The sequence below is a fragment of the Tauraco erythrolophus genome, chromosome 10 (assembly GCF_009769465.1).
Source record: "Tauraco erythrolophus isolate bTauEry1 chromosome 10, bTauEry1.pri, whole genome shotgun sequence".
Classification (NCBI taxonomy): Eukaryota; Metazoa; Chordata; class Aves; order Musophagiformes; family Musophagidae; genus Tauraco; species Tauraco erythrolophus.
In genome coordinates this window covers 10,215,104-10,233,351 of record NC_141474.1, presented here as the reverse complement: position 1 = coordinate 10,233,351, position 18,248 = coordinate 10,215,104, and the positions used below count along the sequence as shown (strand labels likewise).

The 18,248-nt window shown below is 41.2% G+C and overlaps 1 protein-coding gene across 1 annotated transcript in view; it reads right to left on the bottom strand.

The window, feature by feature from the left end:
- Positions 1-6,443: 6,443 nt before the first annotated feature.
- CFH (complement factor H) overlaps positions 6,444-18,248 on the bottom strand; it is a 35,528-nt gene continuing 23,723 nt past the window's right edge. The window contains exons 14-24 of the mRNA XM_086617709.1: positions 16,143-16,325; positions 14,592-14,774; positions 13,107-13,286; positions 11,358-11,564; positions 10,562-10,738; positions 9,831-10,007; positions 9,516-9,692; positions 8,048-8,230; positions 7,097-7,297; positions 6,597-6,794; positions 6,444-6,457 (exon numbers count right to left, since the gene is read on the bottom strand). Coding sequence (XP_086473835.1) covers positions 6,444-6,457; positions 6,597-6,794; positions 7,097-7,297; positions 8,048-8,230; positions 9,516-9,692; positions 9,831-10,007; positions 10,562-10,738; positions 11,358-11,564; positions 13,107-13,286; positions 14,592-14,774; positions 16,143-16,325 — 1,880 coding nt within the window. The remainder of the gene's footprint in view (positions 6,458-6,596; positions 6,795-7,096; positions 7,298-8,047; positions 8,231-9,515; positions 9,693-9,830; positions 10,008-10,561; positions 10,739-11,357; positions 11,565-13,106; positions 13,287-14,591; positions 14,775-16,142; positions 16,326-18,248) is intronic.

The following is an 18,248-nucleotide window of genomic DNA, read 5'->3' as shown; positions in this document are numbered from 1 at the left end:
ACATAATCATCCAAGTACAAGAATATTTGATTCTGGTGCTCAGGAGAAAACACATTTATCAGGATTCTGGCTTGACTGACCAGGGACCTCACATAGATCTCCAAAGCAGAAAAGAAATCAAAGTATAGGAGATTGTGGCAAAAACAAGCTACAAGGTGAACTGTCCATGGCATTGCCTTGGCATGTATTGATAATGTCTGGAAAGCTGAAGATCACCTGAGTAACACTTGCAAGAGACATCAAGGGTCACAAGAAGATATTCTATGACTACGCTAGCACTAAAACAATAAAAAAGAAAAACGTTCTCTGTCACTGAGTGGGGTAGGTGATTCAGTGATTGCAGCCCCACATGAAGCTGAAGTACTCGAAGCATTTTTTCCTTCAATATTCATCAACAAAATGCATCTACGTTTCTGTAATGCACCCCATCCTGCTCTCTGCTCACAGATGAATGTCCAGCATTGTGCTTAACGTCCAGGGGAAGTGGGGGCTAAAGGATCTCAGAGACTTGGCCATGCTTATTGAGAGCTACTGCAGCCGTTTTGCTGCGTCACTGCCCTCGGTGACGCAGCGCTGGGGATGTAACACTCACAGGGAAAGCACCCTTGGGCCCCACAGTAAGCAAAAACGTTTGTACTCTTGGAAATTTTTTCTAGCTTAGTGTTGCTTCTCTCTGTATCTAGTGAGGATGCATGTCAAATCAGCAGAGGTTGAAAAAAAAAAAGGCTATTTAAGTTATCTCTTCTTCTGTAGTAACAGAATTAAGAATGAGACTATCAAATGATAATCCAAACAATTCCTGTCTCTCAATATTTTTACCTTAGTGCTTAATAGAATTCCTTCCTTTTTAGGAAAACAGGCAAAATAGACTCACTTTTGGTTATATCTTTTAATAAATGAACGTAGCAGGAGTTTTGATAATGGAATGAAATATTCACGACTTGAGCTAAAAAGACAGTATGGATTTAATAACATTTATTCATTGTCAGTAATGATTTTTTCTTTTTATTCAAATCTATTATTTTGCTTGTGAAGCAACAAACAGCTGGTGAAGCTCTTTCTCTCTTGGCATGCTTGCTCAGTAAAAATAGTGATCAGGATACAGAGCTGCTCTTCATATAAAATTATATACCTTTTCCCTTGGTGGTTTGTTGAGGTTTGGGGGCTGCAATAGAAAGGCACTTTATGTTAAAAATGTAAGTATGTTTTTTGTATCTTTCTAGTTCTATTATATTTGTATTTCTGTTCGCATTTTATTTTATAGAATATCTGTCCTCAACAACCTAAGTAGTAGCTCTCTCCATTGGCCAGCATTTTATTTGACAGCATTATTTTCCTTAATTTCACAGAAATAGATATTCATATTCCATTGTCAAGTTGGTGTATACTCTTTCAAGGAGAAGATAGTGATATTTATTTCTATTGTCAAAAGGAGGTAGCAGTCCCCATTTCCCAGATGGTGGAAGCACATTAATTTTCAAGACAATTATAATCACTCAAATCATCTCAAAGTTATACCCAAATAGTGGCTGTCATTTTTTTTGTGGTCAAGATAAATGAGGAAAAGGCTTTGCATTTTCAGAGGTAATATTTCCATCGGATATAGTTTGATGGAGGGTTTGATGTTTTCTTGATTGTTATTTTGCTGGCTGACAGGCTCACTGATGCCAGCAAGGAGCTCTTTACTTTGTGATAACCTTGACTTGGTTATTTTCCTAAAACCAGAGCAGATAAATTACCTGTTTATCAGTGTGTTTCATATATGTTTGAAAAATACAAGTATATTTCCAGTATCACTAGAATAATTTTGTTGACATCTATAGATGGGTGTCATACAGCACTGAAGATGCTATTGTTCATGATGGGTTTCAGCCATGATACATTTAGATTGATTTATTTGCGTTTAGTTCACATTGAAAAAAGGAGCACTTCTTTAGTTCTTTTCTGATTAGAACTGGAATCCCAAATATTTTTTTTTCTTTTTGTCCTTTAGTTTTGAGGTAGAAACACTTTCATACACATCTAAGACCAGAAAAGAGAAGACTGTCGTTCTTATTTTAAGATTCAGGAGGAAGCAAGTGAAATTTCTGAGCATGACAATGGGACAAACACCTCAAGGCTATGAACCACTGTCTACCCAGAACTCTCTTTAAAAGCAATGGAAGTGTTTGTTAGACTCATGTGCCATATTCATATTCAATATCATTGTGAGTGTAGGAAGAGCAGAGGTGCGAGTCTATTTCCAGGATGTTTTCATACAATGCGTGCTGAGAGCTCCAAATCACAAAGTAAGAGCATATTTTCAGATGCATTTACAAGAAAAGCTGAAAAAGCACAATGTGATTTAGTGCATTAAATATTATAAGGTGCATGAGCATTTACAAAAAATGAAGTTTCTTTTTTCCAGTAAATAAAACTGGATCCTTCATACGCTGTTTATAAAACTGGAAGGTAAATTACCTTTGCATTCTGGTGGCTGTGACCAGTTTCCATGCCTGCAAATTATTCTCCGTGGCCTAGTAAGGCTCAGATCTTGCTGGAATTGATGACACTTTCTTTTTCCAGAAAAAAAGTACCTTTGCTTTCTAGATCCTGTAATGATGTCCTAGATAACCGCACTACACATTATATAACTGAAGAGGATACAGGCAGATATTTTGACCTGTGTGTATGAAAAAAAAATCTTCCCTGAACTTCATTGAGCTATCAATTCTAATAATGTGCCCTTGCGACAAAGGCAGCAAATGATGTCCTGAGCTGCATTAGAAGTATTGATGGCTGCTCAAGGAAGAAGATTCTTCCCCTCTACTCAGCACCGGTGAGACCACACCTGGAGTACAGTGTTCAGTTCTGGGCTCCCCAGTATGAGAGAGACATGGAGCCACTGGAGGGAGTTCAACAAAGTACCATGAAGATGATTAAGAGACGAGCATCTCTCACATGAGGAAAGGCTGAGAAAGCTGAGACTCTTTAGCCTAGAGAAGAGGAGAGCCAAAGAAGGCTGGTTAGCCTAAAGAAGGCGAGCTCAGGGAGAAACTCATCAATGTATATAAATACCTCATGGGACGGTGCAGAAAAGACAGAGCCAGGCTCTCTTCAGTGGTGCCCAGTGCCAGGACCAGAGGCAATGGGCACAGACTGAAACACAGGAGGTTTCATCTGAACATCAGGAAACGCCTTTTCACTGTGAGAGTGACTGAGCACTGGCACAGGTTACCCAGGGAGGTGGTAGAGTCTCCTTCCTTGGAGATATTCAAAAGCCATGGTCCTGGAGAACCAGCTCCAGGTGACCCTGCCTGAGCAGGAGGGCCGATGATCTCCAGACGTTCATTCTATGATTCAGTGAGTTCTTGAGCTCAGGGACAGAACGGTGCAGCCGTGGCTTTCTCAGACAAGCATAGCATTGTGATTGTGTGAGTGTTACAAGAGTTCATTTCTACTTTCTGTGTGTTATTTCAACCGTTTTTACTGCAGTAGGAAGAACAAGTGTTTCCCCAATGGTATGTCACTTTTTGTCTTTTTCTATTAAGTGAGAAGCCTTGAAAGCAGCTTTTAAACATTTATCATTAAGTTTAGTGAAATTTTTTGAAGTACCAGATTGAGCATAACACGACATAAAGCATCACTGAAAAAATTGCAGAGGTTTGTCTTCATGTTCTGGATGCTTATTTTTTTAATGTCTTGCTAGCATTAGCTAATATCTTAAGGCACAATGTACTAAGGGCAAGGTTTATTGTTAACAGCAGCAGATTTAAATCCATATTTCAAATGGTCTTCACAATTTCAAATTTTTTTGATTGACTTCCTGTCAAGTGTGATTAGAGAGACACTTTTTCTACCTCGAGGTGGCTGATGAAGAGCTCATACTAGAAGTGTCAGCCTGCTATTTTCTTGTTTGCTTGTGTGCTATCTTCTCTCTGAAATTTCTTTGCAAGGAATTTTTTTAAGCCACTTGTCTATTTTGTGAGAGTTAGTTTGGTTAAAACTAAATACAATGCACAAATGAACTTAACTGGGCACACAAAAAAACTGCAATGCATTGCAATACGCGGAAAGAGAACAAATGGGTGAAGATGCTACTGTAAGCACCTTGGCATTGTGGAGCACCCACTCTCCCCAGGAACCGTCATTACCATATATGACATGGAACCCTCTGACATACGGATCAAGTGAAAACACCACTGTCAAATTTGCATGTTAAAAATCAGTAAAACAATATTTTTTTTACAAAAATATAAATATCGATAGGAGTTCTAACAATGGATCATCTTGTGCGTGATGCACCCCACTTTGGAGCCTACTCTTCTAGAGGATCCTCAGCATTGATTGATCTGATCTTGAGCTGAAAGGCTCCCTCTTCTCCAGGTCTCTGCAACAAAAGACCTGTCTGTGCTCAGGGAGTCAGGTCACGTTTTCTCTTCTAAGAGAAATATGTCCAGTTATTTGGTTGACAAAATGGGGCAACCAAAGCAAAGATGTAGCTGTTCTGAAATATCCATTATCATCCAGCAAAAGGAACAACAGAAGTATTTCTTGCTTCATTTCCTTAGAGAGAAATCAACCCGTATTAATACTCCACATGAATATTGAGATAGGCTCCTTTCATAGATTTCATAGATTTCTAGGTTGGAAAAGACCTTAGAGATCATCGAGTCCAACCATCCCTAATCCCCATTAAACCATATCCTCAAGTAGATCATCCACCCTATTCTTAAACACATCCAGGGATGGGGACTCAACCACCTCCCTGGACAGCCTATTCCAGTGGCTGACAACCCTTTCAGAGAAGAAATACTTCCTAACATCCAACCTGAATCTCCCCTGACTAAGCTTATATCCATTTCCTCTTGTTCTATCACCCATCACTAATGTAAAGAGCCCTTCCCCCACCTCCCCACCATCTTTTCTCAAGTATTTGTAGGCTGTAATCAGGTCTCCCCTCAGCCTCCTCTTCTCCAGGCTAAACAGCCCCAACTCCCTCAGCTGCTCCTCATAAGTTTTATTTTCCAGCCCCTTGACCAGTTTAGTCGCCCTTCTTTGGACTCGCTCCAGGAGCTCAATATCTCTCTTAAAGCGAGGGGCCCAAAACTGGACACAATATTCCAGGTGCGGCCTCACCAGTGCCTAGTACAGGGGCAGGATCACTTCCCTGCTCCTGCTGGTCACACTATTCTTGATACACGCCAGTATCCCATTGGCCTTTTTGGCCACCTGGGCACACTGCTGGCTCATATCAAGCCGGCAGTCAACCAGCACCCCCAGGTCCTTCTCCGCCAGGCAGCTCTCCAGCCACTCTTCCCCGAGCCTATAGCGATGCTTGGGGTTTTTATACCCCAAGTGAAGGACTCTGCACTTTAACTACATACAAATACAGCGTGCTGGTTTCGTTGATTTTCATGACCTTAGTGGACTTAGATGAGGTTAAAGAGGAAAATAATCTGAGATGAAGGCACCAGAGGCCAACGCAAAATTACCTCTCGCTGCACAGTGCCAGATGGGCTGCCCATACTGGCTTTCAAAAAAATATTAGAAAACTAAAGAGCAAAAACATTCACCATGTATCATCTACAAACGTCGAGGTAAGAGGCAGTAAAAATACGCCCTTAACCATCCCTCACCAAGCAAGACATCAATGATACGCAATTGTGTGAGGTGTTCCCATATATCAGCTGCAATATGTTATCACCAAATCAATGATCAAAAAATCAAGACATCATCACAAACTCTCCTACAAATATAAGGATGGCATGTCCCATTCCAGGACCAAAGAGTCATCCCTGCCTCCATCCAGAAATCCCAATTACTTGCATCCCAACATCTTGCCCTTCCAGCAAATGTCATGGAGGCTCAAGGGCCACACAAGAACTGGGGCTGTGATCTAGAGACTGCCTTGAGTCATTTGAAGGAGACTCCGCTCATTTGCTCATCCTGATCAGGCAGTCAGAACACACACCTCTGCCATGACCCTGGGGTAGTTTCCAGGCAAGAGCACGGAGAAGAAGCTAGGAGCAGACAAGGCCAAACACACTCTACTTGCTGATGATCACATTACCTACGAGCTTTAATTCTCGTCTCAGTATGCCACCAAAGCCAACCTATTGCAGGACACAATTGTTTCTAAAAGTAACAGTGAGATCAATATAGAACACATAAAATGTAAGCACAACCATTCGGATGGATAAAATGTAAACCCATTTACAAAATGGAAATACATTTACAAAAAAAGGTAAAATGTGAATGAAATGTAGTCACAATCATCCAATAACAAAAAGGAGAACAAAAAGAAAACCAACAACAAACAAATTCCAAGACAGAACATTGGCTAAGCTGCAAACAAAGCACAACAAAATGGGAAATGTCAGGAAAAACTGAGCTTGAATCATCACTGGGTCGGTTGAGGGATCTTTCATTTCTACAGCTGGACTCCTTCATGCCATTTCCATTTATCCAATATTCCCTGCAATGTAAAGAAAGGGGAAAAGGCGTGAAGACCAAGCCTGAGACAGCGCAGCGTGTCACACCTCAGAGCAGTAGAGAGGCAATTCCAGAAAAGCTGCCTCCTACAGCCCCCTGTGTCCTCGGCACCGAGCACTTACATCCACATGTAGGATACGTGATCGCTCCATCCAGGCACTCCACTGTAAGTTGCTCAGAGCGTGAAACTCTATGGTACCAACGTTTGCACTCAAATAAAATATAATCCCCAGAGCGATAGGTGGAAGTGCGCGACCGGCTTGATGACTGTAGTTGGATATTGTTCCTTTGCATAATGCTCTCATCCAATGTACAGTTCTCTGCAAAAAGTACTTTTGTTATTTGCCTGTAGGCCTCACACTGGACAACTGATGCTCTGAAGCTGTTAGTACCATCTGACAGTCCTTTCCCCACCAGTCTTTCAAGTGCAGGTACGCCAGTCAATGGTTTCTTGTGGGCACTGCCCCTCAAGGGCTGCAACACACAGGATGTTCCCACATCTGGTGCCCTGCCAGGCACCTCCCCAGGCACTTCCCCATGAAAGCTAAAGACTTTCCTCTCGGCTTCAGCACTGAAAATGCAACAGAACAGCTAATCTGTGGCCAAAGTGGAGGTGACTTACCTCCTGGCATGCACCGTGGATATTCTAACATCCCCTCCGTACACTGCACTCTGAAGGGGGATGATGCTGGGTCCTCCACACATCCTCTTTTACACTGAAATTCAATAAAGTCACCCGATCTGGCATACAGCTTTCTTTGCATCTTCCATTTCAGCTCAATATTGTTTCTGTCCATGTCTTCTTCAGATGCTGTGCAGGCCACTTGAATAAGGCAAGAGAAGAGTGTCATCACTTCATACAGAATCACCATGAGTAACTTTTTTTCCCCTAGACCCTGCAGAAGTTCTTCGTGTCACAAAACACCTCCAGCTATTTGCTCTGTCCTCTGTGACTTGTGAGAGGAAAGACATTCACATCCAAGCTCAAAGGGAAAAAGACCACAGCTCAGACCCCATGCAGAGCTAAGGAGAAGCCTTTTTGCTCTGACAGTCCCACAGGACACAATCGAAGCACAGAGGGGGGAAGTCACCAGGCACCAGTGTACTTCCCTGCGTCATTTTGAGATCTTCCCTTCCCCTTTGCCCAGCACTTCTCTAAGTTTGTTTCCTCATGGCCATGTCACAGATGCACCCCAGGATTTCCCCAGCGCTGCCACACACTCAGACCCATCCTCCCCGCTCACAGCCTGCTGACCGTAGTGGTGACCCCAACTCGGGACCTCTGGGAGCCCTGTACAATGATGGAGATCCCCTCACACAGCGAGGCTCAGCCAAACTCCCCGCCTCGGGATCTTGTTGGGGTGGCAAGAGACAGCAGGCAGCAGCAGGGACTACACGAGCTAACTTCAAGAAGAAATTCCTTCTGGACAAAAGGACTCATCATTGTTCTGCCCTGCCGGCATCGCAGCCCCAGTGCAAGTGCTGCTGCACAGGTGATGCCCTCAGGAGCTGAGAAAAAGAAAACAGGAGCAGTCACACAGCATTTGGCCACACGGCACGTGCTTCAGCCTACCTAGGCAAACCGGGGGGCTTGTCCACTGCCCGTCAGTACAGCTGATATACCGAGATCCTTCCAGGACATAGAGACTTGGGCACTTGTATTCCAGAGTTGTGCCTTGTCGATATTCTTGCATGGGGAAGGAAAGAAGGTCTCCATTTTCAATAACTGGAGGCGGGCCACATTTCCCACCTTCCCCTGGAAGAAAATTCCCCATCAGAGAGAAAGCCATGAGACGTTAAGTGCAACGGAGGCCTGGCCACAAATACTACCGAACAGTACGTTGGCACTGCTCTGAGAGTCCTGGAGGAAGGCAGGGAGAAAACCAAATACCTGGCAGGTGAACAAGAGCAAGAGTTTGTAATTTCTCCAGTGCTGGCACTCCCAACTGCCAGTTCACCCCATTTGACCCTGGCTGAAGTGCTTGCAGCCACCTGCAGCCCTTCCTCCCATCCTGCATAACGGTGGAGTGTTTGGCACAGCTCTTTCTGCAGAAGAGCCTGATGCCCACCTCCTCCTCCCTGTACTGCCTGGGCAGTGAGAACAGTGGATCCAGTTGCAAACCAGAACGACTGTCACAGACCGCGCCCCGGCAATCCCTAATGGGATAGCCCTTGGGCTCTGTGGGGCACTGACGGCACTGGGGAGTTGGCACATGCCAATCCCGAAGCACTGCTACCTCATTTTATAGGATTATTATAGCTATTGAAGCACCATGCTGCTGCCAAGTCTGGCCTTCCTTTGGACCTTGCACTGGGAAATCTTCAGAAGACCCAGATCCCTCGGTACCAGCAGTGACGCTCTTTGCGCTTGGCATTGTGTGCTGGAGCCACAATATGGAGTGTGGTCTTAAATCATCTGCTCTTGCCACACCCCTTTTAGGCTCCCAGCTGGGTGGTGGTTGAGTCAAATGCTGCTGCATCAGTTCACGTGCTGAAACTTTCTGTATGTCTAATGATGTATGTCTGTGATGATTCAAGTGAGCTCCCCAAAACCTAGGAGGCACCAACAGAGTATCTAGGTATGGGCTCACACACCACATTCTACCCTCAGTTGATCATTACAGTTGGTTTGACTCCACGGCATTCAATATAGCAATGCATCATCTGGATATCAACTAACAGGGCAGCTTCGGGGTCTGTTCTCCAACACAGACCGCGAAGTTTCGCACTCTCTTCTCATCAGGCAGGTGCTAAAAGTAGATTCTATCAAGTCCAAGGGTTGAGTCTCAAACTTAGACCTGGCCAGCAACTGCTCTCAGCCTCAGGGTGGTTTTCCAGATGGGGCCCTCTCGAGTGAAGCCACCTGGGTCACTCAGCTGGTAGACTCATCTGAATAGACACCCGGGAAAACAGCTTTTTCCTGAGCGTGCCAGACACGTTACGTTTGTGCACAGTAGTGAGACTGAAATTTGCAGGAGTAAATGCCACTGAGTCAGCCTCATGACAGGTGATTGTTTGAGGAGAAGAGAAAGAGAAATTACCTTTGCACCTTGGCAGCTCTGTCCAGGTCCCGTTCTGACACACAACGGCGGAAGCCCCACTCATCTGGAAACCTCGCCAGCACTGATAGCGAGCACTCTCCCCAGGAAGGTACCTTGACTTTTTAACACCTTGAACTTTACCACCAGCAATTTCTGGAGGAGGTTCACACGTCACATCTGAAAAGAGACACTGCTGCAGTGATGGTTGCAGGTCACAAAGAAAAGAGAAGTAGAAAAGGTAGTGTCTTTAGAGTATTTCTGTAAACAAACAGTCCCCGCTGTGTTAACAGGCAAGATGAAAGCCCAGATTCCTACCTCTGCAGGTTGGTGCTTGTGACCATTCTCCATTTGAACAAGTGACATAATTTCCACCCATCATCTGAAAATTCCTTTCACATGTGTAGTGCACTCTGGCACCGGGCAGATACCTCTCCTGTTGAGTGCTTGCAATATAAGCATTGGGAATTTCAGGCGCAGCTCCACAGCTAACATCTGAAAAGAGGAGTGCGTTCAAGAACAGTAGTGCAGCAATACAGCAATCACAGAATATTACATTGCAGAGCACCGTTGTCCCCGATGAGCAAAAACGGTTTGTGTAATGCAGATCATTTTCTACAGGTAGAACAGGAAGGTCTTACGGTCTTTATTCTGCAACGCTTCACCGGTCAATATTAGTTTTGCCTCTTTCCTATTCAAAGGCACCTTTCAGAAACTGACATTCTTAGGGATGTGAAAACAAGAGACGTAACCCTACCAGTTATCTCCTCCTTTGCAGACATCATCGGTTCCTCTCTCTGCTTGATTTCAACAGTGAGCTAACTTTCAGCTACCAGCTTCAGTCCATGGGAAAAAGATTTCTTTGCTCATCTACCCTTCTTGTTTTTCCTCAAGAGCCAGAAAAATAGATGTTGTAGCAACCTCTTCCAAGCAAGACACCTGTTGGCTCTATGGGCCTGACTCACCTGTGTGCCTGAGTTAACATTACTTCAATTCACAGCATGAAAGTTTAAGAAGGATCACAGACTACTTGGAAGTAGAACTTATACCATCGCAGAAGGGCGGTGCCGTCCAATTTCCTTCTCTGCAGATAATTTCGGGGGGACCAACAATCAGGAACCCTGCATCACACTGGTAGCGAATTGTTTCACCAGGCTCATAGGTTTTCTTGTTTCTGCCTTCAATCTGGGCGTTGGCAACTTTGGGAACACTTCCACAGGGCATTTCTGAAAAGATACGGAAACTTGATGCTTGTGTTAACGTGATACATATAGAACGAGCGTACTGTTTCCACCAAAGAGACGCTTTAGAGAGCTTTATCTAACATCAGCACAGTCATCTGCTGATAATGGATTTCATATAAAAGGTAGCATACGGAAGATTAAAGAAGTCATTCCCCTAAATAGGCATGGACTTCAGTCAGGGAAATATTTAGAACCTGTTTCCAACCATGCCAGAAAATTTTAAGAAAGGCTTCTGTCCCTTCCTACACAGAAGTGGTCTCCCTGACTGAAGCACCAAAACAAGTCCTAGTCATCCTGACTCAGCCAGTCCACTGACTCTGTAGAGGAAAGATCCTTGGATTACGAGGACGTGCCCAGGACTCACCTGGCAGACATATGAACCGAGCAAAGATTGCAAGAATACAAAGGAATATTTTAAAATCTAAACTGTGTTCAAAAAGTCAGTCTTGCGTCCAACTAGGATTGCTCTGAAGACATCCACCAGGGATAAGATTCCACATCAAAATACAGAGTTACTGGCTCTTACTGATCAACCTCCAGTCTAAAATTCTTCCAATTTCATTGCTAAATGCGCTTCAAAAAAAGTATTTTTTGACATTACCCAAGCATGTAGGAGCTGAAGTCCAGTTTCCCATAGAACAGGTTATTTCTGGTGGTCCTTCTAATGTGTATCCAGAATGACAAACATACTTAAGTTTAGCACCAGCCAGATAAATTGTTTTTCCTTCTCTTTCAATTTTTAAGTTTTGATTTTCTAGCCTGGGATCATCAGCACATTCTACGGGTTGGGGTGGCAAACACGGTCTTTCTATAAAATGCAGAAAACACAGACAAGACAATTAAATGTAAGGCAATTAATATTCCAATGACGTATGCTGTCTAAGACTGAAAAGGAAAAAAAAAATCATCCAAAAATAAATCAGATTACTTGAAAGGAAGATGAAGAAACATCTAAGATACACAACCCAAAACTTCTCACTTCTTTCTCTCCTACATGGGGTTTCTTTCTTTTCCTTTGAACCAACTCTAAAGCCATTTTCTAGGTCATACCAAGGAGATACAGTTACAGCTTAGTATGAAGAACAGGGAAAATTTCATAGGCATAGAGAAACAGAAGAGACATTGTCTTCTTTTGGAGACTGAGTTTCTAGAATGTTAACTATTGAAGTTTTCCACCGTTAATAAAGCCGTATCAATGTCCTGAGGGGTTTCATGACGACATGATGAAAATGAAGAAGAGAACAAAACTTACAAAGTATTATAATGTGCTTCCTAATACATACAATGGATTAAATCTCTATGAAGCCCTTCTGAGTCAGAGCTATCCCAACGCTTTCTTCTCGTATACTACTGTAGAGCGGGTGGGCTTAAATTATGTTTTATATGCATTTTCAGTCACTTATTAAATCAAGTTTTATTAGTTGACACATCAAGTTGAAAGCGTATGTTTCACTGAATTCCAAAATACTAAAGACCTAATTGCAGTCAAAGTTCCTGTTCAGGGACTAGGACTGGGAACTTTATTTCAGCAAAGCTGTTTTATGAACTGAGCTGTATTTTTAGCCTTTTTTTAGGCTATTCTTCTCTATGTCTGCCACTTGTCAGGAGAAAGGGAGACTTTCTTTCCGGGCAATGTAAAAGAAGAGAAACCACATGGCATCAAAAATTTGCATCTTAAAAATACAAACACGGCTGGCATGTTGTGCAATTCAATCACCAGCTGGCACCTCATTTGTCCTGTGCTTATCTATTTTCTATTCATTTCTGAAAACACCTTATTCTATCCCTTAATTAAGTTCTGCTTACAAGATATCACCTGCACCGGTAATATTTTAACAATTAGATTACAGATTCCTGAGGATTTCTTAGAATACATGGCCTGAGTTATGCCATATCTTTTATACTTACATTATGGGAAGAAGCCACAAACAAAAAAAAAGGAGAACAATCAAGAAAGAATAAAAAATTAAAACAAAAAAACCCCAAAGATTGTTATACACAACTAAATAATAAACAGTACTGGTTGGTTTTTTGTTGTTTTTTTTTTTTTTAACCAGGATACTATTAAAGGCCTCCAGTCAAAACTGGAACTCCATTTTGCAATATACTAAACAAGCAAATAAACACACAGCTCTTGAGGGACTATCTGAAAGTTTTATATCTCATCTTAGGTAAGTCTGTGTAAATAAAACGTCTTACTGTCCAGCAGCTGGTTAGTTGCACTTTCTTTAGCAACTTAATTTTTAGCAATCTTAACGTAAATAATATCATTCTCCTGCTAATGATGATTGTAAATGCATAACACAGAAATTCATAATTAAATAAACAGAAAAAAAAATCCACTACTGACCCACACAGTGAGGTGGCGATTGCCATTTCCCTTCTATACATGTTATTTCATTCACACCAATGAGCTGGAAACTCTTCAGACATGAAAAAGCTATTTTACTCCCATGCTTGTAATTTCTTCCAACCGTTATCTGTTGAGCACCAGGCACCTGAGGTGGAGGTGGGCACGTACTCTCCTCAGCTAAGGACATGTACTCATGTTATAATAGAACATAAGATAAAATATAACAGTTCATCACAGATTACAATACTAACAACCAAGAAAACACTGGTGATAATTCTTCAGCAGCTATATCAAGCTTTAATTAATATCATGGTCATTTTGTTTTGCTCTAGAAACATCAGAACTGCTCTCAAATACTCATATGCTTTCAACCTTACAGAAAAGACAGTCACAGTTGCCTACACCAATCTATGCTCAAGCATCTTGTAGTCTCCTCTTTCCCTGTGTGTTCTCCCTCTTCCTTTCTCTATGGTGAACTACTTTATGAAAATTGGACCAACTTCTGGGGTTCTTGTTCTGTTTTCTTTTGTTGTTGCTTTTTAGTTCAGACTTAGTTTACAGCAGAGCTAAATGAGGATCACAAAAAGAAACAAAGAAATAAATTTCAATTTTACCACTCAAGGAACAAAAAGCTGCTCCTGCCACAGGAAAGAAAAAGTCAGGGAAGGCAGTATATCTAGGAAAGAGGCGACCTCAAGAGCTTGGTTTGTTGCTTCTAGTGGTTCCAGAAAACCTGGAAGGTAGGAACACTTGGTTTTGAAAGGGAACATTCCCTCGAGTGATTGCCAGTCTGCATACTTCTCCCACTTCCAAGCATTATTTCTCATGAATATGGCATAATCAAAGCAGGCAATAAGGTAATGATTGTTTTACAGTTATGCCTTCTACAGGCAATATCCCGCTCTGCTATACATAAAGGCAGTTCTGCAGGTATCTGACCTTTGGTGTATATTAGATAAGGGGAGTCTCCTCTGCGTCTGTGCTTTTGATTTGGGCTACTCAGCTCTTTTCTTGTTGTTTCACTAGGAAGCAATTTGAAAAAAACAGAAGGGAAAAAAAACCAGAAAAATCGGGAATAGAAAAGTTTTGAATGTTTACAGGAAATAAAGGAACTTTGGCTGGAGCTTGAGCTATGTGCTACTTTCGTTTGCACCAGGATAAAGCCCTTTTGAAGAACCGAGCTCAAATTTTCATTGCCTCTTTTCTCACACCGGAAGTGACTGTGACAACTGTTCCAATTGTCAGAGCAGAGATCAAGTCTGCCTCACTAAAATAGTGCATCTCTAACCCTAGTTCACTGTTCTAATGATTCCCATAATTATTCACGACTATTTTTTAGCATATAGTCAAGTAAGTATACGTATAAACATGTAGGAATTTCTAGTTCAGACTAGTGACACAACAATGCTAAGAAGCCTTAATAAGAAGCATTTATCATCTCTACATAAAAAGAAGGAATTGTATGCAAATCTAAAAACATACATGTACATTGAATCTCTGGTAACCATTTTCCAGACACACAAGTTGCCTGTTTAATAGTTTTGTCAGCTGATGTACATCTATAACGTATAACTCTACGGAAACCAGTCTCCTTTCTTTGCTTGGAAACACGACCACTGGGCAGAAGCTCAACATCCCTTGGAAGTACACACCGAGGGGATGGATCTGAAAAAAAAAAATCAATAAAAAAGAGCTAAAAAAATTGAGTTAGTTAAGGTAATACAGACACACACATTTACCGATGAAGAAGTCATCAGTTTCCTAATGCATGTCCATGTGAAAGTGGTTTTTTATTTACTGTAGTTTGAAGTAATGCCTGAGATTCCCAGATTACAGAAACGGAATGATTTTTTGTTCCTGCTATCTAAAGCAGGGACTGTTCCTGCTCACAAAGCAATTAATTTTATGTTGACAGGATGTCTTTTGCTGAGTGCAGTAAATAACACAAAAAATATGCATTTTTTCTTCCCTAAAACTACAAAAAGGTAAGATGAGGAAGAAGCCAAACCTTTCTTTGCTTGTAGAAACAGTAGCATAAAGGAAGCACTACGCCACACCCAATATGTAGCAGGTATCCACCTCCTGTGGAAGTATCTATCAATCATAACCAGGTCTTGTGTCCTTGACTGGTGATTCTGAGAGTCAGAACACAAGCTACTCGGAAAGCTAAGCATGCTGTGTTTTGTGCCAGATTCAATCCTCAACATAATTGTAAATAAAGGTACACTGTACTTGAATCACTGATGAATATAAATTCAGTTCTGAAGGAAGGAGGAACCAAGAATTGGATGCATCATAAACTGTATTCTGTTAAAGATAAGTGCAGTGCTGGAGTAATTTATCCCAGACAAGACTCCGTCTTGTCCAGTATCGCTTTTTTCTTAAATTATTGACTTCGATGTATTTTTTTTCTTTCTCTTAGGAAAAAAGCTTCATTCTAGATCTTTTTAGAAGACATTACTTTCATTCAATTTATGCACTGCAAAACTAAATAGGAAGATGAGAAAAAAGAGAAAACCATGGATCAGAAATGAAAAGGACTATCCGCATAAAAATAGTGAAGATGGGATAAGCCTAGCACATTGTGGCTACTAATACTAATTTCCCAGTAGGATTTTTAAAAAGCAAAATAGTATACAGAGACCTAAAACTACAGGTAATTAATACAACAGGCACACTACTATATTGCAGGTACGTCTTAAGGCTTCTGAAGGGTTGTTACCGAAGAGTAATACTGGAAAATGGGTAAAAGCCACCATGCACTAAAGATGTACCCCCATACTTGATTCTACCCACTGTGCAATTTTTCATTTCCTTCCCAAGACCTACTCAGAGCACTTGCAAAGTGGTAAGTGCAAAGTCTTTACAGGATGAAGGACACATTTACATATAAAAGAGGAATAAATAAAAAAAAACCTTAATTGAGATGCATGAAACTATAGTATCTCTGGCTACATACTGATTGCTGAAATCCTTGAAATGTGAATAAAACTATGTTGCACTCATATCTGAAATATTATGGAAATAGATTACCAGCACAAAGAGGTAAAGGCTTCCATTCCCCATTAAGACATTTGATTTTCATTTCATTAGAATTGCCGGAGCTTTGTTTACATCCACAAATTATTTCATCACCATGTGAAAACTGGGTCTGGTCTTCCTGATGAAGAACAACATTCGGAATAGAGGAAGGTGATCCACATGGCATTTTGTCTTCTGTTGAAAAGAAAAGTATTCCACAGTAATATTGGAGTCATATATGAATAGCTGAAAGAACTTAAAAATAACTATAGTTGCATTTGATGAGTCAAACTGACTCCCATTAATTGTAACAGCTATACTTCCACACAGCTCGAGTATGTATGTGTTTTAGTAAGTTTACTCAATCCCTCTCTCGTCTTTTCCCTTCCCTTTCCATTACTGTGGTAAACCCACAACATTCTCCACAAGTAGTTTCAGCTAACATTAATTTCCTGAACTATTTTTCATTGGTACATAAACCCTAAAGTGTAAAAAAACCCTCCAATTAATCCAACTCACCTAGATCTCTGATTCTCATCAGTCAAAATTATATTTGATTATACACCTACACATTTGTAATGTGTACTTTCAATTAGTATTTCAGTATGAGAACTGAAAACCACTGTAACATCACATCACTTAGAGGGCTGCAGTGCTGACACCTCTGTGTGATAATTGCATTTCCTGCTTTGGGCTGTCACTGTTGCAGTGGTAGTGACAGCAAAGGGTAATGGCTTGCACAAAAGTCAGTAGTTTTTTTGAAGGAGGAAAAAGACATGTAAGGGGAATAAGGGCATGTGGCCTGCTCTTCATGTGGGAGAGAGAAGATCCATGATAAACTCAAAAATTGAATTTGAACAACTTTGCACTCAAGTTTGGACCACTTCTTTCAAGTCTGTGCACTGAAACTACTCTCACTAGATCAAGGATTGAAAAGATGCAAGTGTCATCCTGTACATTTTTAAATCATCAGTGTTGCTCCAGGAAGATGTGTTGGAATGTATATGTATAGGAAAAGAGTAAATCAGTCCATAAAACCCCACAATTTATTGGTTCTGCTGTTAGATCCTGTGTGATAAGAATACCCTGAATTATTTTCTGAATTTACAGATTTTCAGCTTGAGTATTCCATTCTACTTCAATTCTGAGACACCGTCTTAACAAACAAATAGCAGTTTTGCAGAAGTATTTTTTAACTCCTGTCATTGACATTCATACTCTCAGGTTTGAGATACCCTACTTAATGACATGCATGGAAAGTGGGTGCTTTTGCTTAGGCAGGAGACTCAACTGTAGAACTGTTCACCATTTCAATATCAGGACAATAAAAAACTGTTGGACATGTCTGACTCTAGCTGAAGGAAGACAGCAACATACCTAAAGCGTTGATAGGCATCGTGTTTGCAGCCCTGTGCCTCAGTAACACAGAATACTGCCATTGCTAGAAAGAGGCCACAGCGTTCTGAACTTGCAAGGCCTCAAGATAAAGGCTTCTGAGGCATACTTTGTCAGAATCTGTCCTGACCTGTCTGTAGTCTTGGTTTTACCTATTTCAACCATAATAGAAATTTTTCTAGTGACTAGGCTATAGTTAATTTATTTTACTTGTAGTTATCTCTGTACGGCGCAACTATAGTTTTATATACATAGTAGAAACACAGTTTATGTAGCTGATCACAACTGGATTTAGGGTAACACAAAGAACAAGGATCTAGCATACTTAAAACACCCTTAACATATCTAATTCAGAATTTGTAGACCAGTGAAAAAAGGGCAAGGTGCAAAAGCATGCTAGCAAACCTAAAAATTGCCCCAAGCAGATCCTGTAAGGAGGAAATCATGCGCATCAACATCATATTCCTCCCACTGAAAAACTTGAGATATTGATAATGTGCTGCAACTTCCCTCCAAAACACACCCGACTGAAGCCATTGACTTTAGGACTCAAAGAGGCAGTGGGCGGGTGAGCATAGCAGCAGAAAAAGGGGTAAATAAGAGGAAATGTGTGTATAACAACTGCAATTATATATTATAAATAATATATATTACTTAGATGTTCTGTATTATTTATATATTTATAATTATTCTTTATATATTATGTATTTATTTTCTTTTTAT